General features: G+C 36.6%; 1 protein-coding gene across 2 annotated transcripts in view; it reads left to right on the top strand.

The window, feature by feature from the left end:
* The window catches only part of LOC149528513 (metal transporter Nramp1-like), a 155,899-nt gene that overhangs the window by 49,507 nt on the left and 79,797 nt on the right, over positions 1-26,595 (top strand). For both annotated transcript variants that reach the window (XM_089808465.1, XM_089808466.1), the window contains 4 exons: positions 2,251-2,329; positions 2,423-2,463; positions 2,781-2,859; positions 3,036-3,140. In XM_089808465.1, the coding sequence (XP_089664591.1) occupies positions 2,251-2,329; positions 2,423-2,463; positions 2,781-2,859; positions 3,036-3,140 (304 nt within the window). The remainder of the gene's footprint in view (positions 1-2,250; positions 2,330-2,422; positions 2,464-2,780; positions 2,860-3,035; positions 3,141-26,595) is intronic.

Genomic DNA, 26,595 nt, shown 5'->3' with positions numbered 1-26,595 from the left:
CTTGGATGGTTGGCATGTAATGCGTAAACAAGCTGGAAAAGTGCGATGTGCACTTGGAAAGCTCTTTTACATCATTTAGAATATGCAATGGCACTTGAAAAGTGCAATTTAGGGCTGGGAGCTAGAGATTTTCAAAAGCTTTGATCATTATATGCAAACACCTTGGAAAAACCCAATTTTGGAGAAGAGATTTTCATTCCAACTTTTTCTTGCTCCAAAATATGCACTTTGCTCTCCAAGTAAGTGCAAGCTTTGGGTTTTGTTTGCATCTTTTGTTCTTGTTGCTTATTTGATGCATTCTTTTGCTCTTTGCTTTCCAATTGTTTAGCTGCAGCCCTAGATTTTTGTTCTAAGTTGATAAATAAGTTCAAAACTTTCATACTTTGCAATGCAAAAGGGTTCTTCCAAAAAAAAAATTCTTACAAGATCGAAATGTTGAAACTTATCACGTTGTATCAAAGCAAGAGATTTGTTTCCTTTTCTTCTACTTTGTGTGCTTGTTTTTGTTTTGTTTATGAAGAAAATATCAAAGTTTCTCTCAAAGAATGCAAGTATCGATTCATGTTTCCAGCCTTTATATTCTTTCCATCTCCAAATTTGCCCATCTCCATATTTCCCAAATATGTAATTAGACATTAAAATCCCGATTACACATTTGCACAAGTTAAAAATGATGAGTATTTACCATAGTAACACGGAGATGCACCCTCCCCCTTTTTGCCCCATGTCTTAGAAGTGGGGAGTTGGGGACTCCGTCCCCTTGTCCCCAGCAGTGCCACTAGATTCTGCCACCTCCACCGGATTTGGGGATGTCCCAGTGTTGACCATTTGCTGATTGGACAATGTATGTGCAATGTTCGATGTTCCCATTCAATGCAATGTTCAAGTATTTACTCTTTTACATCTTTATATCCTATATTGCAATTCGATGTTCCAATTAAATCCACACATCTGTGCATCAAAACCCCGCACAAGCATTAGAACCAGCACCAAAATCGGTAGCTTAGTTTCGTATGAATGAAATTTACTTCTACTTTCCAATGTAAACAAGTGCTATGCTTTAGTGAACAATTGAGCTATATTCATTCCGATCCATTTGAATATAAGACCTTGATGCATAAAATCAAATAAAGCAACTAAATGAACCAAATGCATATGAAAAGAGAGAGTAACATTAGAATTTACCTTGGAGAAATTCAATGTTGGTAAACTCCTTAAGGGTGGGGCTGCAACTCTTTATATTCAGTATAAAACACAGTGTGTTTGATGTTTTAGTTGGCGTTGTCACTCAAGTAAAAGATTCAACGGGCCAGTACTTTTTAATCTATATGTGGCAAAATCAAAACCGCTGTCCATGTATCAAGATATCTTGAAGCCAAACCCTCGTGGGATTGATTTTGCTCTAAATTTAGTCTAATCTTGGACCTCCCAAATCTTGGATGAGTCTGGGGACTTTTGTATGATCAAGGGTGGTTGCACATATTATTTGGGGTATGGTGCAGTTGACACCTACAGTTCTTTTTGTGAATTTAAGTTGTAATGTGATGTTCCAAAGAATAGTCATCCTTGCTCACCCTTTGAGGTATTGAAGGCATCAGGTTAGTTGTTCTAGCTTTTATACGTATATTATTGCATGCCCTATCGTACACTGATGTGAGTGTGTGCACGCACGTGTGCACCTGCTCATTTGTCATTATAAAGGTCCTACTATTACCTTTTGTAATACCTTCTAGACAGAATTTTTAGGTTTCATAGTAGGCAGTGGTCATCCTCTACATAAGCTGCATCATTCTTAAATGACAAGCTTGGCAAACCCATTTTTCTATATATTTAAATATCACAAACTAGTTCACAATTATAACATAGTTTGAAGAATTAATATAAATGTGAAATTGACCCAGAAATTACATTTTAATAGATGTAACTTTAGAATATGGCTCAGGAAAGACCAAATTGATTATCTGCAGAATTTTCTATTTTGCAATGATCTATTAGTTGTTGAAACGTCCTTTTTAATCCTTGAACTGCCTCAAAATATGCCTGAAATGCACCCTTAAAATGCCACGACCTTTCAAGACCCCATCTCTCTTTCTCACAAGAATGCCAATGATTTGGTGGGAATTGAATACATCAAGGTAATCTATTCTAACATATACATGTACAGAATGCTTTTAAATATGGTGACTAGAAAGGGTTTTGTATGATTCTTTCTGCCTTAAATTTGATATTTTTTCAATTATATTTCTGCAGAAGCGTAGCTGGAGGAATTTGTTTGCATATATTGGTCCTGGGTTTCTTGTTTCAATAGCATACATCGATCCTGGCAACTGTAAGTTTCTTCATTTGTAATGAAGAATTCATTAATTTCAGCATTTGTCTGCAAGAAAAAGGTGTTTCATGTTTTTTTCTTTGTGCCTTGTAGTTGAGACTGATTTACAGGCAGGAGCACAGTACAAATATGAGGTAAGCTGTGAAATCTTGGGTCAAGTATAGTATGTGACTGAAGAACAGCATACTTTATTTGAAACACAGTTCTCAAATTTTTCCATCTTAGAAGGCTTAAGCTCTCTAGAAATTTTTCTGAATAGAGGACATCATCATTAATTTTATACAACCTATTAAATCATATAGCATTGCATTTCTATTTTTTCAAATGAACATCTAGGGTTTCACATTTTTTTATTGTCTAGAAGAATAATAACATATTTTAAGAAAATTGGAATTTGAGATAAGATGAGCTTTTGTAAATTGATGTTTATGGAATTATTTTGCTTGATTAGTTGCTCTGGATCATTTTGGTTGCCTCTGCTGCTGCTCTGGTGATCCAATCTCTGGCAGCAAATTTGGGAGTTGTGACAGGTCACTTTGCTGATTATATCAGACACACTTCAAAAATTTCATGGAAAAGTGATATATTTCGATAATATTAGAACAGCTGTAGAAATTATTTACTATTTTGTACAATTTGATTTTATAGTAAATTTACAAAAGCTCTTAAATAAATGTTATTATTAATATACAATGGTTACCTGCAGGAAAACATCTTGCAGAGCACTGCAGAACTGAGTATCCAAGGAAAACAAATTTTGTATTGTGGGTACTTGCTGAAATTGCCATTGTGGCCTGTGATATTCCAGAAGGTATTTGTCTTGGTATAAATTAGCTCTATAAAATCTTGAGAGAATCCTGACTTGAAATGGTCAATTAGTCAAGTATAGTTCCAAAATGTGATTTACACATGCATCTCTTTTGTGTCACGTTTTTCAGTAAGATATTTTTTTGTTTCTGTATCCACTATTACAAGCACTCTGCAACTAATTATATACTGGTTTGAACAAAAAATGACCGAGACATGTAAGGCATGTTGCTGAACTTCGTGCTTGTAAAATTTGTGTACAAATTATATTATCTTTAGAAATAATTTTGTTCAGTAGCTCAGGGTTTTTTGAAATTTAGTTTATGCGAATGGCTCAATGATACAAGTTAACATTTGATGGTTAAGAGAAAGAAAGAAATTAGATCAATGTTCACAAGTGACCAAAAATAGATCAGCATGACTGGAATGTTCAACTGTTACAATAGGGAAGTGCTAGGGCTAAAAAGTGTCCAAACATAAAGCTAATAAAATAAAAGAAAGCAGTGAAACATAAGAAAAGAAAGAAATAAACAAATGAATCAAACAAGAAATTTAAGTGTGACTGCATGATGGTATAGTTTATAGTGATTTGTTTGTCTTCCTTTTAATACAATCGACTTAAACTTTAAGTTTTAACATGCTAGGGAGTGAGCTTGGGCCATATGTGTCAAATGTTTTACATAGCCTTACCACATCTCCTATGGAATTATGAACTGCGTTATTGTTGTTTAGAAATCCCAGGTCACTATTTTACAATTGTCCTATAGTCATTGCATTACAACCCTTCTGACAAAGACAGTAATAATTACATGTTTCAATTCAATTAAAAAATAATAAAGATAGAAACTAACGAATTGATAAAGTTTGACTAACATATATTGAGTTTTTCAAGAACATTTCCCCATGTTAGAATCATATTGAGTAGTGCACATCTTCATAATGAAGAATTTGTCTAAGTATATTGCAGGTCTTCCTACTAGGACTTTGTTCAAATCCTCTTGATAGATTTAGTTGCAGTGTATGAGAAAGTGCACACATTAAAATATCGAGATTTAGACACAATGTGCATTAATTCTTGCTACCTTCCAATTACATTTGTGAGCTAATATCTTTTGAGTCTAAATTTCTATGTATAAAGGGGATTAGTTAAATTTGAGAGGTTGGAAGGTTTTGTAAATAAGTCAAGTGAATGAATCTTAAATCCTAACTCCTCCAATCTTGAAGTAATTTGGTGGAGTATTCCTCAGTTATTCATCATAGCTTGTTGAGTTTTCTGTTTTTGTAAATATTAACTTGAACATAATATATGGCTATAAATGAACTTACCAATTATAGCTTGTTTAAGTAATTTGGTTATTATTTCCCTTGCTTCTTTCATTTTTAAATGATCATTAGTTCAATATATTTCATCCAACTCTTGCGTCACTCTTTCTTTTATGATGAGCTAGGACTACTGTAGTATTCACGGTTCTTTTGTTTATGGTTGCTTCTTGGCTTAGCAACTTATTTTCCCATTCTCTTTGTCTCTTCCCCCACTTTTCTTTTCCGTCCTTCCTTTCCTTAATCTTTCACAATTTCCTTTTAGCTAGTTTGAGTATGTAATATCCCTTGCAATTCTGAATTCAATTTTTCTGATTTCTTGACCTGAGAATTCTGTCCGACACTTTGCACACAAGGAATATATATCTGATCTAAATTCTGATTCTTTCTTGCCAAACTTTAATAGATACGTTTGCAAAAACTTCATAATATTTAACAATGAAGATGCAAATGTTTTTGTATTTTTTTTCAAGTATAAGCATTGGTTACAAATGAGAAAATATGCATCTACAACAACATGACATTAGGACAAACACTCGCCATGCAAACTTCAATGCTATATTACCCTTCAAAATGAGGACTGGCTGAAAAAAATCCTGATAAAAATCAGATTACAATGCTTCCACAACTGAATACTAAATCCCTACAAATGGCCTAAAAAGATTTAGATCTAGCCTCAAAAGAATGCAAAATATAAATGATGGAAACCTAGAAACTGCCCAAAATATCTGGATGTTACTGTAGCGGCAATAGTATAGCAGCAGCACTGTAGCGACATCAGTGTAGCAGCAACACTGTAGCGATGACACTTTAGCAATGACACTGCTCACCTTCAACTATAGGGAAGTATTCCAAACTCTTCTAGAATCATTATCCAAATATCTCAGTCCTACCATAATATATCTGAATTTAATATCAGACTTATTTCTTCAATCTTACTCTGGAAATCTGGCCGTAGGCCACAAACTTGTCACAATGAAAAGACTAATTTATCTTTTCCAATAGCTGCAGCCCTTTGGAGGATCTTTCACTGCCTCAGTTATGCTAATCAATGGGAGTGTTTGTTCCCAATGACTAATGTTGCAAACTTGCAAAAACCCTTGGCTCCACAAGTTATTAGGCAAAGTAGACAGCAACACATTTGATATCTAATAACGAGGCTTTTCTTCTTTTTTCCTCCAAGAGGTTTCCCTCCTTCTAGAAGAAATAAAAATAATATTTAATTTCACTTTCTAAAAGATTCCCTCTATTTTCAAAATATTATTTAATTGCACTTTAAGTAATATTAAAATACAAATAATATAAAATGTAAATAACATCATTGGTTATAGGAAGTCTATGGCTGTAGGAAGATTGTGGCAATCATAGTTTAAAAACTCGGTATCAGCAATATCTTGGCCGGCCCAAATTTTTTGAAAAACTCAGAATGGGCAAAAACTCGGCAAAAAATTCGGCAATAAATCGACTCTTTTATCAAATATTTGAAAATATAAAATTTCTTAAAATATTCTTAAAAACACATACATACACCAAATTTGTAGAATATATAATAATTTGAAAATTGAGATATCTACCATATATCATTCGAAGTTTTAAGTTAAATAGTTATTCATAGCAAGAGGAACTTAGTAGATTAACATACTGCTAGAATTGTATACCAAAAAACAAGTACAACATCTGAATATAAATAAGTTCGATACATAGAAGTCAAACTCTATGAAACTACTACTTCTGAATACATATTAAGTTCAAGTTTCGGTATCAATGAAAACTAAAATTATCAATCATAAATTGCATCTACAAGTAAAACTCAAAAGAGATCGTTGCTGCTTGGTGGGTGGTGTTGAAGTAGTTGTTGTGGCAACATCCTCAACAAGTTCCCTAATAGGTGCCTCACACTCAACAGAAGCCTCTGCTGGATGACCAAGCTCATGTTCCTCCTCATGTGCTGCCACATCTGCTTCTCTCTCAAACTCAGCTAGTTGCTCATTTGTCAATAAAGGTTCATCGACATCCGCATCCTCAACCATCAGGAGGAGCAATCCAATCGATTGAATATGGATCAATGTCATCCAAGTCTAGTGCTTCATATGAAGCTTTCCCTTTCACCTTCTCGTGCAAGAGAAGGTTGTAGTTCACATAAACCATGTCATTTAGGTGGTTTTGAGTCAACCTATTACATTTCTTTGTGTGTATGTTTTGAAAAGTACTCCAATTTCTCTCGCAACCAGAAGCATTACAAGGCTGCGATAAAATTCAGATGGCAAGATGTTGAAGATTAGGCATTGTGGCACCATAATCTTCCCACCACAGATCTGCAAGGATTAAAAAAACTATTTATGATGTGGTAAAACTTCCAATAAACTTCATGAGTGAAATAAATAGTATGATAAAACTAAACACATATTCTTTTTTACCTGGCTGCAACGTGTATCTCCTACATTTGCAATTAGGAGAAGAAAACAATGGCCCCTCTTCCCTCTTGTAGCTCTGCAACTCATCAAGTATGAGGTCTTCGAGGTCCGTATCAACAACCTATCTTCAAATACATGTATCCAAGACAATTTGAACCTCTGCATCTTCTTTAGAAGTGTTGGAGAAATAGTATGTGGGGTTCAAGAAGTAGGCAGCTGCATGAATGTGTTGGTGGAGTTTTTGATTACACCTACAATCAATAATGTTCCATATGGGTCTATATTTGATCTCATTTGACCTATACTAGTGTTGAATGGCCTCTTTTGCCCTATCCATGGCCTCATATAGAAACCCCATGGGGTTTTTATCCCCATCCACAATTCGTAGAACCTTCACCAAGGGTTATGATACTTGGACATAATAAAACATACCAAAATCAGCCAAGGAAAATATTTCAAAATTTAATACTAAATCATCAATGAATACTTGAAAACTTACCTTGAGGGTCTCTTCCATCAGCTTTTCAAAGCTAGCATCAAACACAATCCTCACAATCTTCTCTGCTTCAGGCTTCCTCGCATAAGGACTCTAAGAAACATGCACCTGAGGTCTAACAATGTCTCATATATGCTTTGTAAGTTTAGAAAATTAGTAGCAAAGCGTGTGACCCTTGCCCATACAAGATCCTTTCTCATAATACTCAAGACCCATGTATGATTGCAGATGTACTTAGCAATATTCCTTCCATCTTCAACCACTTTCTTCACTCAGCTTAGTTTCCCTAGATCCTCAAGAAGCAAGTCAAGAAAATGGGCAGCACAAGGGCTCCAAAATAATGTGGGATGTCTCTCCATGAGAAGTCTACCGACAGCCACATATGCAGCTGTGTTATCAGTCACAATCTAGATGACATTACCCACTCCCACTTCTATTACCACCTCATCCAAGATGTTACACAAATTTTCAGCATTTTTTACTTGATCAAAGTTATCAATTGATTTTTAAAATACCAACTACCCCCCCTGAAGCAACCATAAAGTTGATGAGCGTTCTATTCCTGCCATCTGTCCACTCATCAGATATAATAGTGCAACCTTTTTGTTCCCAAACTTTTCTTTGCTCTTTCACAAGCTGATGAATATTTCTTACCTCGTCTTGTAACAATGGCCCACTCACCTCATAGGGAGTTGGGGGCTTGAACCCCTTACCAGACAAAGAAATGGAAGTTACCACTTGATCCCAATATGGACTGCATGAAGCATTGAAGGGAATATCACTGCGGATCCAAGATCTTGTAATTGCCACCTTTGTCTTCTCACGCATCTCTCAATTCCATGCAATGCCTAGCAAGCCAAGTTGAGCATCAAGAATGTTATATGGAACCCAAAAGTCTGCTAGAGACACACTCGTACTTCCCGATCCTCGTATCTGAGGCCCAATAGAAGAACCCTCTCCACCTGTTTCTAATCTTGTAGAACTAAAAGTCCCCATTGGGGCTGCCATGGCCTCAAATGTCCTCTTTTTTTCTACCTTACCTTGTGCATATTTTTGTAGGCTTGTCAAAGCCTCTTTTGTTTACTGTACTGGGGTAAATGAATGAATCAATGCACACAGACAATAGATAAGAACAACAAAACTCCTTGTATTATTCGCATATGCCAGAGACATTACATTATGCTTATAATGATTACAATGATCCCGAAGGGTGTATATATACTTTCCAAAGAACCTTCCCAAAGGGTTCCGTCGGCTACATCACAAGAACCTTCCTGAAGGTGCCGTCATCTACACAATATTTATTGACGACATCATCCCCCCAAAAAGAAAAGTCATCTCTAGATGACAATTACAAAATATCTGAGACAAATTAACAAACGAAACACATTAATTGACTAACTACAACAAGATAGATCTACCACATCACTTTCACATTCGTTCCGTGCCTGCACCAAACTGGTCTCCAAACCACGTTTCATTTGTAGCCTTTTCTAACACAATACTGTCTCCTCAAGCTGACCTTAATAGCCACCTATGCTACTTTCTCTGCTTCCAACTCCTGGGTACCCTGAGCCAAGTGTCACCGTACTGCCTGGATGATTAGCTCCTCTCGAGCTCTCTATGCATCCACCAAGATAGCTTCACGTCTAACACCTACTCCAAGTGCCTCAAAGCATATCACCCCTCTCGAAGGGCTTGCTCTGTTGTTCTCTCTACCTCTGGTACACAGACACTCCAAGCCTACAGCAGCTCCAAGTCTCATCAACTAGTCATACTTCCCATGACTGATAACCCTAGTGACTAGGGGTCTAGGGGGCATCGCCCACGTGGGGTCCTGGGGCACTCTCAAAGCCACACAAAACTCCATGGAACACACTTTTTTTGTCATTTTCTTCCGATTCCACTCTTTCTAGCAACTGCTTATGTTTTATTACCTGTTTCTATCTTTCCGTTCCCTTTGGCATCATGCGTTACTCATTCTAAATTGTTTCAATCTGTCGTAGTTTTTTTTTTTTTTTTTTCCTCTTTCTCTTCTGATTGCTTGCTGTAAGGTATTTGTCCTCGCACTGGTTGCCTTCCTATCCTGACTCTATGCTTTCCTGACCTTACCGTACGAAGTTTCCAGCATTTGCCAATCCCTTCCACCGTACGTTGTACGACCTGGTTTTTTTCCCCCTCCTCTGACTCTCTTTCAAATATAACGTATGGTACTCGTGGCTTTTTATCACTGTACGATTTAACCTCTTCTAAACATACTTCACACGGTGTAATATCATTGCATGGAATCTTCGCAAGATGGTATTTCAATCAGCTTGTTCCTGAGTCATTTTCTTATGGCAATGGATACATTTGACGTGTCCACTGATTACCCTTGGTAACCCATGTTTCCATAAAGGATCCTTAACTCTACCACCACCAATCATCCTGTTTCTATAGGTATGTCACTGACACTTGAAGTCTGCACTCTACAAGTATAAGAATGAACAATCAAATATTAAATAAGTTTGATATCAAACAATGAAACATAATTTGCAACAATTTTAAAACAATATGAATAAATAAAATATAATGATTTGTAATCCAACTTTTACCAAAAGGAGGGTGAGATCTACTATCCAACTATTTGGATTTAAAATAAACAGGAATGAGTTTATAAACAAAATAATTTAGAATGAGTTTATAATCAAAATGATTGGAATGTCTATTACAATATTACTAAATATAATATTCAGTAAATTGCTATATATTAAAATTTATTACAAAATTAAATAGTAATACTAAATTACTAATTACATTATATATATATATATATATTAAAAATTATAATAGTATTACAAAAAATTAAGAAATTTAAATACAGTCATTTGAATTTTTTATTAATTAGTTATGTTAACAAAAAATAAATTTTAGTATTTTAGAAAATAAGTTATTGTTTAAACAAAAATTATTAACAATATATATTAATTTTTTTAAAAATATTACAAAATATTTCACATACCTGCGAAGTGTGAAGTCTGCAATGAAGGAAAATCAAAATATCTCAAAAAACAATGTCCAAATCACTCCAAAAAATTCTCCGAATCCAGTAGACAAATTCATATTTGAAGTCTACACTCCAAATCGCTCTAGACAGACTCCAAGACTAGAGGTGGAATGCAGACTAGAGGTCGAATGCAAATAGTAGATTGAATGGTAGGCTTGAGGTTGTTTGCAATCAAGAGAATATTGAACATTGGAGGTCGTTTGCAGCTTTTCGTCACCAAGTGAAGACAAATGAGGCTCAAGTTCGTCGGGTATCATAAAATATCATAAAATAAAAAGCCCTAAAATTGCGACGACCTATCAACAAAAGTAGCGAAGACTTTTCAACAGGTTTTTGGGCTATATTTTGGTTTATTCCACTATTTAAACTTTGTTTTACTTTTGGGTTTTTTTGTCATATATTGGTGCCGATATATGACACGATATGTTCGGCCACCTCAGATGCTCACAATATACCGCGGCTTTGACGATATATTGCCGTTTTTTAAAACTATGGTGGCAATAGTAAGAAACTACCCACATGATTTTCTCCTCAAACCCTTGCCCTACAAGGGTCTGATAATAGGCCAAACTCCATTAAATTTGACCACTCGTGAGAAGGGGACATTATAGAGTGTAATGCCCCATTTTTTTGGGACATTATAATTCTATGCGCTGGCTCGCTTCGCCTAGGTTTAGGGGTGGAAAGGTTCTTTGCAGGGTTCAGTTTGAGGTTTGGCCTAGGCATTTCCAGTTTCAGACTCATCAGAGCAGTTTGGTAGGTTGTCTGGATACTTACTATTTTTAGTAAGTAGACAGAGCGCAGTATTTACGGTACCTCAATGTTAGTTTGGAAGAGTCTCGCCAAGACCTTTCGAATGAGCTATTGCATGCGATTATCTGAGTTCATTTGGTCAGCTATTTTAATGCCTGACGATTATATGGTTTCCTGACTAAGTGACTATTAAAGTCATTTAATTTGTCACTTTATTTTAAAAGTTACTATGTTCACGTAAGTGACTAAAGGACGAAAAAGGTGCTTTATCCCACATTGCTTGAAAGAGCATGCATCACATTGGAAAAAGTGATAAAGGTACAACAATGCTCCACATGAGGGGATATGAAGATTATAATATTCAAGCAAATATTAATCTGGGAACTGGAAACAATTGTTGGTTTCTTCTTCTAGGACGCAAACCCTTGGAGAAGCATTTAAAGGTTGGACGCAAACCTAGCCTTCTTACAAGTTCATCTACATTTCCAATTTGATTGTTATTACTGTGTATAGGATTGGGATTACTTGAGTTGTTGCACGTTATTGTATTGCTGTAGTATACTACAGTAACGCCTTGTGGTATTTGTGTTAATTTCTGGTTCATATATGTACTTCCTGATTATTGGATGAATAAACAAGTTTTTTTTGGGTTTTCTCGTATGCACATGTGCTGGTTATTAAGTGGATTTAAGTTCTGAAAATTATACCAAATACTAGTTTACTGTTCAGTTTTAAAATTTGTAAGTTTTTATCGAGGGTTTAGTAAATATCCGGAAAGGGATATTACAGTGGTATCAAAGTTGGTGTGTTCTGCTAGCCTGTAGGGTTATCAATTTACAGGTTATGCGGTTTGAAGAAATCCTGAACCTTTCAGTCACAATATTTTACAGATAAATTGTGTGGATTCCATGAGAGGGATTTTGAAAATTATATACATAAGAATTGTCGAAATTCAGGGAAGCTTGATAAATTATTTACAAACATCTTTATAGGAGGCACATTCAGTATCAAGAGATTTTGTTAAAAATAGAAGAAAAAAACAGACTTCAAGTGCATGTTGATGGTCAACATATTTAAGATCACTGAAGTAGCCGGTTGTATCTCCTTAAGTTGTGACGGGCTGGAGTAGTGCATAGCATCTGGAAGTAGTTACGCTGGGAGTGTATGGTCGTGCAAATGTGGCAAGCGATTTTTCTACTGCTGTTCAAAGTGGGAACTCAAACATTCATCCGGGGAGTATCATTCAGCACCAAGGCGTAGGGAAATAGTCGTGCTGCCAGTTCGCAGAAGGAATAGGGTTCACGAGAGGCGTATGCGAGTTGACAAAAGGGAAGTGTTTACTGGTTTGGAACAGATGGCATTAGGGTTGCAGAGGCGTCATGACACTTCTCAGTGTAGCGGGAGTGAGATTTCAGACACGGCAATACCCTTGGCCAAACTCACGGTAGCTTCCATATCACACCCAAACAGTCCAGAATGAAGGGTTTATTGCATTTTACAAGGGATTAGTTCCAAATTCAGTTAAGGTGGTGCCTTCCATAGCAATTGTGTTTGTGACATATGAAGTCTTAAGAGATTTAATGGATGTAGATTTCAGGATTTCAGATTAAGAAGATTTACTCAATGATCACAACATCAATTATTGTTTGAGCAGACAAACCACTGTCAAAGTTCAGAAAGATAGTTTGTGGCATTTGTTGTAGAGGGAGGGACGAGAATTCCATTTTTGGCTGTGAATCCTGATAAGGTCATCTTCAAACCATTCAATTTCAGCAATAAGAGTTGAAAACCATTAAATGGGGAAAATACCTGGCCCGAAATTTCCAATCTGATATGAGGGCTGAAATAATGGGCATATATGATGGTTACCACAAATTTCCTCCACAGATTCAGAAAGAATTACCTTTCATGGACTATGTTGACTTTCAGCTAGAACTACAAAACAAGACAGACATGATAAAAAACAAATACTATGAATTGGCTTGAAATCTCCTTGCAGAGGACAGTTACAAAAATTTGCACAGAGAAGATAGTAGTCAACCTGATAGTAGTATTGAAAAGGACAAGCAACCTTCGCATGATAATGACACAAGTATACTAACAGGTATTTGGGAGACAAAAGTATCTTATGGAGTTGTTTACACTAGTCCTTCTGATGAGCAGGTTAATGGCCCAAGTAGTAGAGTTGACCAAACTGCCAACGTTAGCCACTCCAGCATCTTATTTGGTGACATGGAAATTAACTTGGATGAATTTTATGATGATACCAGGCTGAAAATTATGTCAAGTTTTGAGGGGGAGAAAATGGACCGCAATGTTGGCAGGATTGATAATCTAGCACACATCGAGTTCGAGGGTATATCTGAAAAAGTTGTTTCCCCAGGTGATGAAAAATCGGAAAATTCTATGGAGAACAACCCATTTGTGTTTGAAGGAGATGGTCAAAAACCATTATCACTCCTTGACTTATTGGATATGCTTTTGGTCAAAGAGGACAAGATTGTCCAAGTGTTGACGAGGTTGGATGATTCTTCCAATTTGATTGAGGATCTCTTGCGGAAGATTGCGATAGAAGAGAGGCATGGGAATGTTTGCGGTATCACAAGTCCTCTTTTGCATACTATTTTTGAAACTTTGAAAATGATAAAATATGAGTATTTGCAACTACTAATGGATAGAGATCTAGCAATAAAATTTGGAAGGGACAAGGAGAGTGAGGTAGATGAGCTATGTCTTCAATTGAGCTTAACACATTATTCCATCCACAAAGCTGAAAATCAAGCAAGTAGGGTAGCCACTTATGAAGAAGATGACAATGGTTCAAGGGCACAAGAAATCACGCAAATCATTGAAGGAATTCATAAAGTGGGTAGATGTAAAGGCAAACAATGTGATTCAATCACGTGTTCCCTGTTTGAGATCTTCTATGGTGAGAAAAATTCTATGGATCAGCAGATTGATGAGTCTGAAAATTCTAATTTTTATGACAGCAGCTGTACATTTTCACAGGTGGACATGGTTAGTGATACAAGAAGTGGGGATAATTCAAAGTTTTCAGCTAATGGTGAACCATCCTTTTATGAAGACCTTGACATAAGTGAAAGTACTTATGGTGGAGTGTGAAGTTTAGATTTATCCTTTGCATGCACTGAGGGATTTTTCAGCTTACCCAGAGTTTTATCACCTAGCTCTTATGAGATGGTCACGGGCTACTTTTTGATTGGTGATTTCACTTGTTGGTATAGTCCCATTATTAGTGGTTTGCCTGTGTATGATGGTAGTATATCCACTGATTCTATTTGGCCTTCAGGGGTCAATGAGTTACTTGCAGTTGAGTGGGGAGATCATACATTACCCTACGTACCACATGAGGTGTTTACATTTTTTTCTCAGCAGTACACTGGAGACAGTGTTAGCATTCATGATGTTGGTGATTCACCAACCACTCTTTCCTTTACCTAGGATCATGTTGATTGGGTGATTGGGGATCTAGGTGCTAATAGTATCTTACATCTGGTGGTTTATGTTGTGTTGTTACATAGTCACAGGGTTATGACTGTGCGTTTCAGCCTTCTGACATATCAGAGATCCAAAGATCAAGATTACTTTGTTTTCACCTATGTGGTATAGTAATTGAGTTAGATTGGCCGGATCTATCATTACCGTCAGTACAAATATTGCAAAGGTGGTACAGTGGTACAATGGTGCAGATATTACAGGAGTTAGTCAGAGGTAACTCAAATAGTGCGTGAGTTCTCACTTGGGATCTAAGAGGGGCGTCCCTAGGTATTGCTTTTCATCAAGGAGCTAGGAGGAGAGTTTGGTTGTTATCATCTTGGGGTAGATATTGGTATATTGTTGAGCTCCCATCTTCACTTGACAATCGATACTCGCAGAGTCACTCATGGAGTGAGGCCCTTATGTTGACTGAGGATTTTGGCACACAGAGCAGTATAACATGGCAGTTGGTGTACCTTTATGGTGAGATTTGGAATCTTGACACTCAGTTATTTGGCACATCGATTCCTATTGTACTGCTTAGCCATTCGGGCATTGGGATGATGCATGTCGGGTTACATCGACTAAGGAGTAGAATCTCTTTCTCAAGGCAAGTATGGGATCCTGGCATTTGGTTTCTATGGATATGAGCGGATTGCTTGAGGGCAAGCAATCTTTGAGAGGCAAGGCTTTGTAATGTCCCATTTTTTTGGGACATTATAATTCTATGCGCTGGCTCGCTTCGCCTAGGTTTCAAGGGTGGAAAGGTTCTTTGCAAGGTTCAGTTCGAGGTTTGGCGTAGGCATTTCTAGTTTCAGACTCATCGGAGCAGTTTGGCAAGTTGTCCGGATACTTACTATTTTTAGTAAGTAGACAGAGTGCAGTATTTACAGTACCTCAATGTTGGTTTGGAAGCGTCTCGCCGAGAGCTTTCCAACGAGCTATTGCATGCGATTATTTGAGTTCATTTGGTCAGCTATTTTAATGCCTGATGATTATATGGTTTCTTAACTAAGTGACTATTAAAGTCATTTAATTTGTCACATTATTTTAAAAGTTACTATGTTCACTTAAGTGACTAAAGGACAAAAAAGGTGCTTTATTCCACATTGCTTGAAACAGCGTGCATCACATTGGAAAAAGTGATAAAGGTACAACAATGCTCCACATGAGCGGATATGAAGATTATAATATTCAAGCAAATATTAATCTGGGAACTGGAAACAGTTGTTTGTTTCTTCTTCTATGACGCAAACCCTTGGAGAAGCGTTTGAAGGTTGGACGCAAACCTAGCCTTCTTATAGGTTCATCTACATTTCCAATCTGATTGTTATTACTGTGTATAGGATTAGGATTACTTGAGTTGTTGCATGTTATTGTATTGCTGTTGTATACTATAGTAACGCCTTGTGGTATTTGTGTTAATTTCTGGTTCATATATGTACTTCTTGATTATTGGATGAATAAACAAGTTTTTTCAGAGTTTTCTCGTATGCACATCTGCTGGTTATTAAGTGGATTTAAGTTCTAAAAATTATACCAAATACTGGTTTACTGTTCAGTTTTAAAATTTGTAAGTTTTTATCGAGGGTTTAGTAAATATCCGGAAAGGGATATTACATACAATAGGCTAGATCAAGAGTTGTTTTATAACTTTTTTTTCTACTTTTCTTTTTGCAAGCACTTTGGAAATAATGAACTAGTGTGGTATCATTTAATTTATAAATTCATGAATTATAGCTTAGACTAGCATACCTACAAAACCTTGTTAAACAGACAACTTAATTTTGCCCAATGAGGCTATCTAAGCATAGCCAAAACTTGGAACTTGGTAATCTTGAGTCCTTAGTAGATTCTTGCATCTTCTTTTAAGAGAGGAGTTGGTTTACATCTCTCGAGTTGCTAAGCCTTGGTTGATACAATGATGTAGGAGCATCCTAGGTGTAAGAGCAATCTTGCATCACTCGAAAATATTTTTTATTTTCAGCCTTTTCTATTTTAATAAAGACTAGTAGACAAGAGGGTTACTATTTCTGGGAACTTACTATTTTTAGTAAGTTTGTCATATGAGCTTGGAATGTTCTAATTTTCTACATGAAGGTTCATTTCAGAATTATAAGCTTACCATAAAAATCTCATTGCTCCAACTTAAGTATTAGAGAAGTTATTGTGGATTTTTGGTGGAAATTTTTGGAGAAAAATCGTTGGGCTCAGTTTTGAAAGCCTTAGAGGCCTTGGATGAGGTGCGAAAACTTGACGGAAGGGCACTAACACAATTTGGACTCTATAGATCAGAAGTTGGTGTTTTCGAAAAGTGGTTATAAGAGCCAATTGGAGCAACGGTTCAAGAGTTATGGCCTTCCAAAGTTGGGCTACTTGAAATTTCTAAAATAAATGTCAAAGATGTATTTGGCCGACTCTATATGTATTGTTAGGGTCTATCGGGCTTAGGTATTAGGTTTGAATGTCTAGAACCTTCCTGGGCGGCATAAAATTGCCTATTTAAGAAAGGCCCGAACATTGTCTAGGACAGTTCTGGGTGGTAGTTCGTAGCTTAGTCTTGCAGATTACTGTAATGAAGGTGTTCGTGTGGGTTATCATATTGTACTTGTGAATTCTATAATTCCACATTTGTGGTGATAATAAGAAGTCCATATTTTGTTCTTGCATTTGTTGTTGTTTCTTTGTTTCTGTTATGTGTTTATGGTATTAAGGGGAGCACCCTTCATCAAGTGGTATCAGAGCTAGAGTTCTCGAGTGTTTGGACAGATCGTCGACTGTGAGGTAGTTCACACTAGGATCGTGGTTTGGGCTAAGCGTGTAGAGAGATCGCCGATTGTGAGGCTGTTTGCACTAGGGTTTCAGTGAAAATGCCTCTACGGAGAGAGCGTGGTGGAAGAGGTGTAAGTGTTACACCTGAGGGTTTTAGAGCCTTCCAAAGACAAATGCAAGCATTGGAAGAACAAATGTGTCGAGGAATAAATCTTGCCATAAGAGATGAAAGCAAGGATGGGGACAAAGAAGAAGAATATGCTGAAGTAGAGGTAGTTCTAAACCTAGAGGAAGAGAGGCTCTTTAAGGCCATCTCCAAGATTGGAAAAAGACCTAAGTTTGAGGTTCCCACATTTTCGGGAAATCTTAATCTAGAGGAGCTAATCAATTGGATCAATGAATTGGAGGAGTACTTTGAGTATGAAGATATTGAGGATCCTGGTAGGGTCAAATTTGCGAAGGTGAAATTGAAGAGACATGCAAAGATTTGGTGGCAAGAGATTTAGTTCGAGCAGAATAGAAAGGGAAATGACAAAATCACCAGATGGGATCGGATGATAGTTAAACTAAAGCAACAATTCATTCCCGTGGATTATGAGCTTGATCTATTGAAGAAAATGCAAGGGGTTGAAGCAAGTGGAAAAATCTATTCAAGAGTATACCGAAGAATTCTATCGAGTTCTCATTAGAACTGGCCATACAGAAGCTGATAAGGAGAAAGTGGTCCGTTATCTTAATGAGTTAAGGCTGAGTATTCAGGACGAGCTAAGTCTAGCTCGAATGAACAGTATTGAGGAGGCATACCAATTTGCCCTAAGAATTGAGGAGAAATTGAGCAAAAAGTTTGATAACAAGAATAATGGAAGAGGCCGCCGTGGAAGATCTCGTTGACGATCTTATGGAGGCTGTAATAATGATTAGAAGAATAAGGATGAGGCTAGAAGTAGTAGTCAAAACTAGAGGGAATACAATTCCAATCACTTTCATGATTAGAACAATAGAGATCAGAGAGGAAGAGACAGAGGACAAGGATCTGGAAGAGGAGGCTTCTGTGGGAAATTTTTTCATTGCGGAGAAGAAGGGCATAGAGTATTTGAATGTTCCCAGGGCCGAGGAAGGACAGATCGAAGAACAGAAGGCTAGGCCATAGTTGCACATGTTGATGAAGATGCCAGATCATCACATTCTGAAGATGCTAAACGAGGAGAAATCCTAGTTAATAGAAGAGTCCTACTGAGTGGTGAGAATGAACCTAATCAAAGAAGGAGCTTGTTTCGCACAAGGAAGATAAGTATTGTGATGTGATCATTGATGGTGGAAGTACTGACAATCTGGTGTCAGAAATGATGGTCACAAAGCTGAAGATGAAGAGGTAGAAACACCCGCGTCCATACTGTATGGCCTTTGACAAAATCCTCTTGCGTCGAATCTAGCCTTGTGTTTCTATCTGGTGCATGTTTAATTTTGAATAGCCATTTAGAAGAGATAACTGATTTGTCGTTAGGTTTCAGTATGATGTCCTAAACATCATTTTTCAAGATAGATTGGTATCCTCAATCATAGCATCTTTCCAGGCTTGGCATGTTAAGGCTTCTTCAACATTTGATGGTTTAGATTTGATGAGCTCACTTATAAGTGCAACATAACACTAGTGACTTCTTGTTCTCTTACTTTCTCTAAAAATTTCTTCAGGGGCTACATTATTTTCTTCGATCGTCTTCCTTGCCCATAGTGGTCTTTTCTTGTTGGATGGAATTTCAACATTTTCAGGATTAGATTGTATGAGTTCATGATCTTCTGTACAATTCTTCCTTTGAATCTCAACAATATGGTTTTCATCTAATTCTGTGGTTGGCTCATTTGGGAGGTTGGTGCCTCCGTCCCCTCTAGGTGAAGGTACTATTGAACATAGACCGGTCGATCTGTGATATGTGCTTAACCGCCTCCCTTGGATCCTTGTCTCTGGCTATTGTGATGTTCATTGACAGCTCGAGCTCTTGGTGTAATGGCAATGGAGATTCCAACAAGTGGTATCAAAGCGTTGGGTTACAGGTTCAAATCCCTCAGGTCATGCTGAGGGGGGGATTGTTGGGAGGTTGGTTGGTGCCTCCGTCCCCTCTTGGTGAAGGTATTGTTTAACATAGATTGATGGATCTGTGACATGTGCCTAACCACCTCCTGTGGATCCTTGTCTTTGACTATTGTGATGTTCATTGATAGCACGAGCTCTTGGTATAATGGAAACAGTGATTCCAACAGTTCATCACTTGGTTCTTCAATATTTTTAGAAATCTTATATGCAACATCTTCAAATTTAACATCTCTACTAATTTCAATTGCTCTTTGTCATGGAATATATACTTTGTAGACTTTAGAGGACTTACTATAACCAACAAATATGCCTTTATTTTTTGGGGGTTATAGTTTGCACCTTTTCTCTTTAGGAATATGAATATATATAGGGCAACCAAAAGTTCTTAAGTGGCTTAGGTTGGTTTTGTTCCCTGTGAAGACTTCTTCAAGTGTTACATTTTCTTCAGGTGTTACATTTGTTTTGAATGTACACAACAATATTTGAGGCTTCAACCCAAAATGTTGCGGGAAGGTTCTGATCGTGCATCATGGCTTTAGTGGCTTCAATAATAGTTCTGTTTTAGCTTTCTGTTATTCCATTCCTTTGCGGATTAAAAGGTACCGTATACTCGCTCTTAATCCTAATAGAAGTGCAGAATTCTTAGAAATGTATTCTCCTCCATTGTCTGATCTTAGAATCTTAATTTTCTTCGCAGTTTGATTTTCAACTAATGCTTTAAACTCTATAATTTTAATAATACTTCATTTGATTCTTTGAATTGTAGAAAAAAATCCAGGTCTTCCTAGAGTAGTCATCAACAAAAATCACATAATACAAGAATCCCCCTAATGAGGGTAATGTCATTGGACCACACAGTAAGGATCCTTTAGAGTTCTTTCCTAAAGCACATCCTTTGCAAGTTCCAACATGTTCAAATTTTAATTTTGGTAAGCCTGTCACAATCTTTTCTATAGAGGGTAGTGCATGAAAATGGAGGTGTCCTAATCTTTTGTGCCAAAATTTCATTTGATTTGGAAACTTCATGATTTAATGCTTGGTTTTGATTATTACAAAGTTTATATAAACTTCCACTTCTAAATCCTATAGTAATTGTATTCTTAATGTTAGAATTATTAGGCCAAAGTGACACGATACCTTTGGTCTGCTAGGGCAGAAATGGAGACCAAATTTCTCTTAATGCCCGACACAAATAATACATCTCTTAGTTGTAAGGTAACTCTGGTTTTCAATTGTATTAGATAGGTCCCAATTCCTTTCATTGGATAGGTGGAGCTACCCCCTATTGTAACTTCTTCTGTTGAGTGTCGTTCAAAAGTTTTGAACTGCTCTCTGAATCTAGTTATATGTCGAGATGTACCACTATCAATTATCTAAGTATTCTTGGTAGTGTTTAGTTCAATTGACAGTGATTTTTCAGCTTCCTTGACTTTAGCTAGGGGGGCATGAATTTTGTTTCTCTCTTAGTATATGTGAGTGTGTCTGAATTTATTGCACTTGTAGCATTGTATTTTAGACATATCTCTCCTCTTAAAGGTTTGTTTAGGATTATTTTTCCCCCCTTTTCATTTGAAATTTCTTTTCTTCCTTTTATTGTTTGTGTTTGTATGTAGGGCTTGTATCTCTCTCTCTCTTTATTTAGACTGATCCCTCTTGTAATTGTTCTTGATTCTTCCTCAGTGCAACCATTCTTAAGTTGATCAAATTTATGAAGTTCAAGCCATGCACTGATTCCTTGAATAAAGGCTTTCCAAGAAGTCGGTAACCCGTTTAGGGCTATCAATGACAATTCTTTTTCGTCTACATGATTTCCAATAGTTGATAGTTGATCTTTTAGTTTCATAATTCTCATAAAATATGACATAATTGTTTCTCCTTTATTCATCTTGATACGAAGGAGTTGATGTTTCAAGGTGAGAACACTACTCATATTATTAATTTCATACGTGTTTTGAAGAGTTATGAACATTTGATAGGCAATTTCCATTTTTGATATAATTGGTAGTATATGATCCTTTACAACATCTATAATGATTTTCATGGCTTTGTTCTTATGCCTTTGCCATATAGTTTTATCTGGTTCATTGTCTGGCATGGTTTTGTTTTCTTCCACATGATTCTAGTTTGAGTTCTCGAAGAATGATCATTATTCTAATTCTCCATGATACAAAGTTTGATGCTCCTTCGAGTCTATCTTCGAATGTCACTCCGTTCACCATTGTTACTCTTTAGAATGGATATGATGTAAGTTTGGGTATGAATAGTAATTTCAATTTATTTATATGAGATCTATCAATTCAGCTCTAATACCATGTTAAGGAATACATATCAGAGATAGAGTTTAGTAATGAATTTTAATTTTTTCAAAACAATTTGGTCTATAATATTTCTAATAAATTATACAGTTCTGTAACTGTATTTCTTTCATTGGTTTATATTTATTTTATTTACGAAATATAATATGTATATTCTATATGATATTGCTATAGATACTGATATGACTGTGTAATTGATATGTTCTCTAGCAGCGATATTATGAGTTATTTATAATGTATATCAGTCGCACCCCACATAGGGGCATGACGCTACGTGGTGTTTACCGCATAGCGTAAATGGATATTTATTGCATTCGAAGATGAGAATATGACACAAAACAAGCTAGTACTTTATTCATATAAGAAAAGCATACAATAATGAGTACCAATATAATGATTATCCATAGACCAATAGAATGATATACATATATATTCCAAAGGGGCGACTCAACTGTCACGCAACCTTTTGGGTACTAACTAATCCCGTTGGCTTTGTTATACTTTTGCCGATAACATCATCCCCACAAAAAAAAAGAGTCGTCTCCAGATGACAAAATGGAGACCACTAAGTACATCAAAACATGACTAGGTAGGAGGGTGCAACTATGCTCTTATAAGTCATGCACCTGTTGGGTCCTTGCCTTCATATCCGCCTCAACCTACATCTCAATCTCTAAAGCTTTCTTCATCATCTTTGCTATATTCCTGAGCTCCACCTCTTTTGCTTCCGACTCCTTCTGTAGCCGATTGTTTGCCTACTTTGCTTCTTCAAGCTGAGATAAGAATGTTTCCTTCTCTGATTTCTTTTCATGTTTGACTTCCTCCAACTAGGTAGTGAGCGTTGCCCCTTCTGACTCCCAAGCTGATTGTTGTGTAGCCAAACTTGCTTCTACTGCCACTAATTGGGTAGTTGTTGACTCCTCCGTAGAGCATAGTAGGCATCTCAATACACCTGCACTATCTCTCGGGTAAGGTTCTCCACTCGGCTCTCTACTATTGGCTCTCTCGCAATCCACTCTTGTCGCACTTCCAGAGTCTCTATATTAGGCCACCCTCATGCCACAAAGCATACTATAAATGTAGCCGAGCAACTGACACATAAAGGATAGAACATGCTCTAGCTCCTACACAATTGTTTCTAGTGCGTGTGCCTGCGCAAAACTCACCACTTGGTGACCTCGAGTCACCATATCAGCCAAGTATGCCTCTACATCCTCCCCCATGTTTTTCAATGATCTTGATGTGGGATGCTCCTGTGTGCTTATTGTTTTCTCAACTACTGTTACTAATTTTTGCACACTTGTAAAGAATTTTGAATTGAGGGCAAGTAATCAACAGTGCATAAATGTTATTCATTGTGTACCAAAAGAGTATAAATGTCCTTGTATTTTCATTCCTTGAAATACAACTGATATTTACATAAAGTGAAATGAATATGAAAATGCTCGAAATGGAAATCTCACACAAGCCATGAGTTTGACTACTACTTCTACACATATTGAAAATAAGAAAAATACAACACAAGGAAGTAGAGTCAGGGGTAACCAGTCATTGCCTTTAAGCCTTTGACTGGTTATGCGTCCATTGTTGCCACTCCTAGTCCAGCTCTCGATCTGTTGGCTCTGTGATGTCCGTCCCCCCTGCATGGAAAAAATGGGGTTAGATCTTAACGATCTAAGCAATGACTGGTTATTACCAACTATGTACCCACACATACTATATATTTCCTATTCTGAATACATATAGAAACAGCAGAGCTGAATAGCAACAGGAGAGAAATCGGAAATTCAGAAAGAAGCGGTGCTACAGAGTTGTAAAAATATCACAAGAATTTTAAGCTAGAGATGCTGTCATAAATTTACATATTGCTGCAGCGTACCTACAAGGAATGATTTAAATATTGCTGTTTAAAACAAGATACACTGCATTGGCCAAGTGTTATTCATATGATGGATTGATTTAAAAAGAAATCAAATACAGGGTCACAGAGAGATAATTATGAGTGTGACGAGCCCGTGCTCGAACCTCATAGATGACATGCTACAAGGTAGACGAAGGGCTACAGCAGATAATTATGATTAACATTGCAGTTCGCAGATGCATAACTTGCTACCTGAAAGTATGAAAGATAATCAACAAGAAATATTCAAGCAACGCTGAACGTTAAGGGGTCTTCATTGCAAATGTAAAACATGCTACTGGAAAATGGCTTTAAAGGTCTCAGGATGCAGATATAGATGTTTTTTCTTTTAAGATAGACAGCTACAGCACAAATGGATATGTCTGATGCTGAAATGGAAGAGGCCCAGAACATTGCAGCAGGCTCTTGTGATGGCAATAGACTTGGAAAATGATTTTATGTGTGGAAGATCAAAAAGATTTTCATGTGCAAATGCTTGCTGTCACAAACCGGTCAGTGTCTACAATGAGAGTGCTGAAAGCCAAAAAAGATAGAAATAGTTTCAATAATGATAATGTTTAATGTGACTTGGCAAGTGTTGCTAAGTCTTAGTATAAAGTAGATTTATGCAGCATGCAACCAACCAACAGAAGATAATCTTGTGATTGAAACGATTCTTATGACAACACAGTAAACGTGATACATCAGATCATGATAGTGTAAATGGCCAACAAGCAAGCAATGAGGGATGTACTGCGACATTTGCAGCAAGCACTCAAAGTTTAGAGGAGGATGCAAAGATTACTGATGGCACGTCTTTTGGTGGATCACCATTCAAAATAAGCCATTCAACACAAACACAAACAGTGCCCAGTTTGAATAACATGAAGAACACATCAGGCACTCAGAAACAGCATGGACAGGCAGATGATTGGTTCAGAAAAGCAAATACTCACAATGTGCCAGCAAGAACCCCACTCGGGTTTTATAAAAAAACAGATGTAGTCTCTAAAATGTTACCACAGTAGGCCACAAAATCCGGACCCAAGAGAGTGATTATGAAATGCTGAAAACATATGAAAGGGGAAAAAAACCCTTATGCAACAAATACAGCATGAAGTTATACGCAAGATGCTACATCTGGTTTTTTTTTTTTACAAATACAATAACTTCAACATCTTCCGTGGCGGCTAGATCTTGTTTGAAATGTATAGGAAAGCATACCTCTCAGGCTTTATGAATGGCGTCCAGAATCAGAGGGATTCAACAAAATCCGAATCCATAAAAGACTCAACAAAACCCTCTGTTGCCTCTGTGACGGCTGAGACCAGTAATCTTTCATGAATTTGCCAGCAGATTCTTCCATTGCGGGCATGGCGTGAGTAACCCAGCAAAATGTAGAGGAAGAGGATGAGAAGGCACGGCGGGGGTCTGGTTTTTCCTTATCAGACCCTCTTTCTCCAAGCCGCAGCTCTTTTTCTTGCAAGTGTGTTTAACCGAAATGAAGAATGTGGCATCATTTTAGGGTTTGAGATGCTTTTGTCATGACACATCCAAGAAAGGCTTCCTGCCTTGTGTCGATTTTTTCCTTCTTCCAAGCTTGACGCACATGCTTTTGTGATTTGTAATTAAACAAAAAACAAAACCCTCTTTTTTCACCTTTGCTCATATTTAAGTTATTATATTTTTTGCAAATATTGATTTTTTTTAACTCTTTTCAAAGGTTTTATTAAGCACCTTTTCTTTGTAAAGAAATAAATTATTATAATGTAATTTATTCTTATTATTTTAATAGATACTAATTATTCTAATAAAATATTGAGTGATTAAATATTATCACTCAATATTTTATATAAAATAATTAATACTTATTAAAACAAAAGGAACAAACTATATTATAATAAATTATTATTTAATAAATATTAAACGTCTTTATTTTGTTACAAAATATAAATCATTTAATGATTATTATTGTGCAAGGAAATAAAATGTTTAATTTTCCTTTAAAAGGTTAAAAGCAGATTTTTTGCAAAGCATTATGACTAAATATTGAGTCATGTGTGATGGGACTTGGAGGCCAGAGAAGTTATTGTTTTTTGAGGACTTTTGGAGTCTGCTTGGAGATGTGACTGTAGTTATTAGGGGCAGTTGATGATATTGCTAGGCCATACCTTTTGGGCTTTTTTGTACCCCTTTTTGAAGTCTTTTCAAGACTCCAATTTGGCCTTTGGGGCTGAATCCGACCCAGCATTTATGACTTTCTAAATGCAGTTGGGTAAAAGGGGCATAAGTATGAGTTTTTCAACTCATTGTAGGGAGTTCTAGTTTTATGCAGAGACATATTTTGGAGTGATTTCTGGAAGTCCTTCATGGTGGTCACTTGCAGATTGCTTGTAACTCAGTTTTGAGAAGTGTATTATGTTGTTACCTTTGAAGCTGGAATAAAGAACAATTTGGAAGCCATTATTGGGTTCTTTTGTTGCATGTGAGTCCTTTTCAGATTTTGATGTTAGTTCTTTTATGATTCATTCTCGAATCCTTCAAGTTAATGTCATAATTTTTAGCATCTGCAAAAGAGTTTTTGCTATCCATATAGTTTGTGAGTTGTGATTTAAATTTTCATATTGGCTGCTAATTGTGAATGTTCTTATTCCTGTTAGTAATTGATTTGAGGTCAATCCTTCTCATGTTGTATTTGGGTATCCTGATATCAATATTGTGCTTGTGTCAAACTGGTTTTTAGTAAAGTTTTATTGTGCCTTAACAATATCATTTCTCATCTTTATATTCTGGTGCATCACCCTTAGGGTTTAGAATTTTATCTTCTGTTATCCTTCTTCCCTTTTCCTCCAT

The sequence above is a fragment of the Cupressus sempervirens genome, chromosome 11 (assembly GCF_028749045.1).
Source record: "Cupressus sempervirens isolate cs-2001-9-10 chromosome 11, ASM2874904v1, whole genome shotgun sequence".
In the NCBI taxonomy this organism is placed as follows: Eukaryota; Viridiplantae; Streptophyta; class Pinopsida; order Cupressales; family Cupressaceae; genus Cupressus; species Cupressus sempervirens.
The sequence above is the reverse complement of the archived record's forward strand: the minus strand, read 5'-3'. Positions and strand labels throughout refer to the sequence as shown.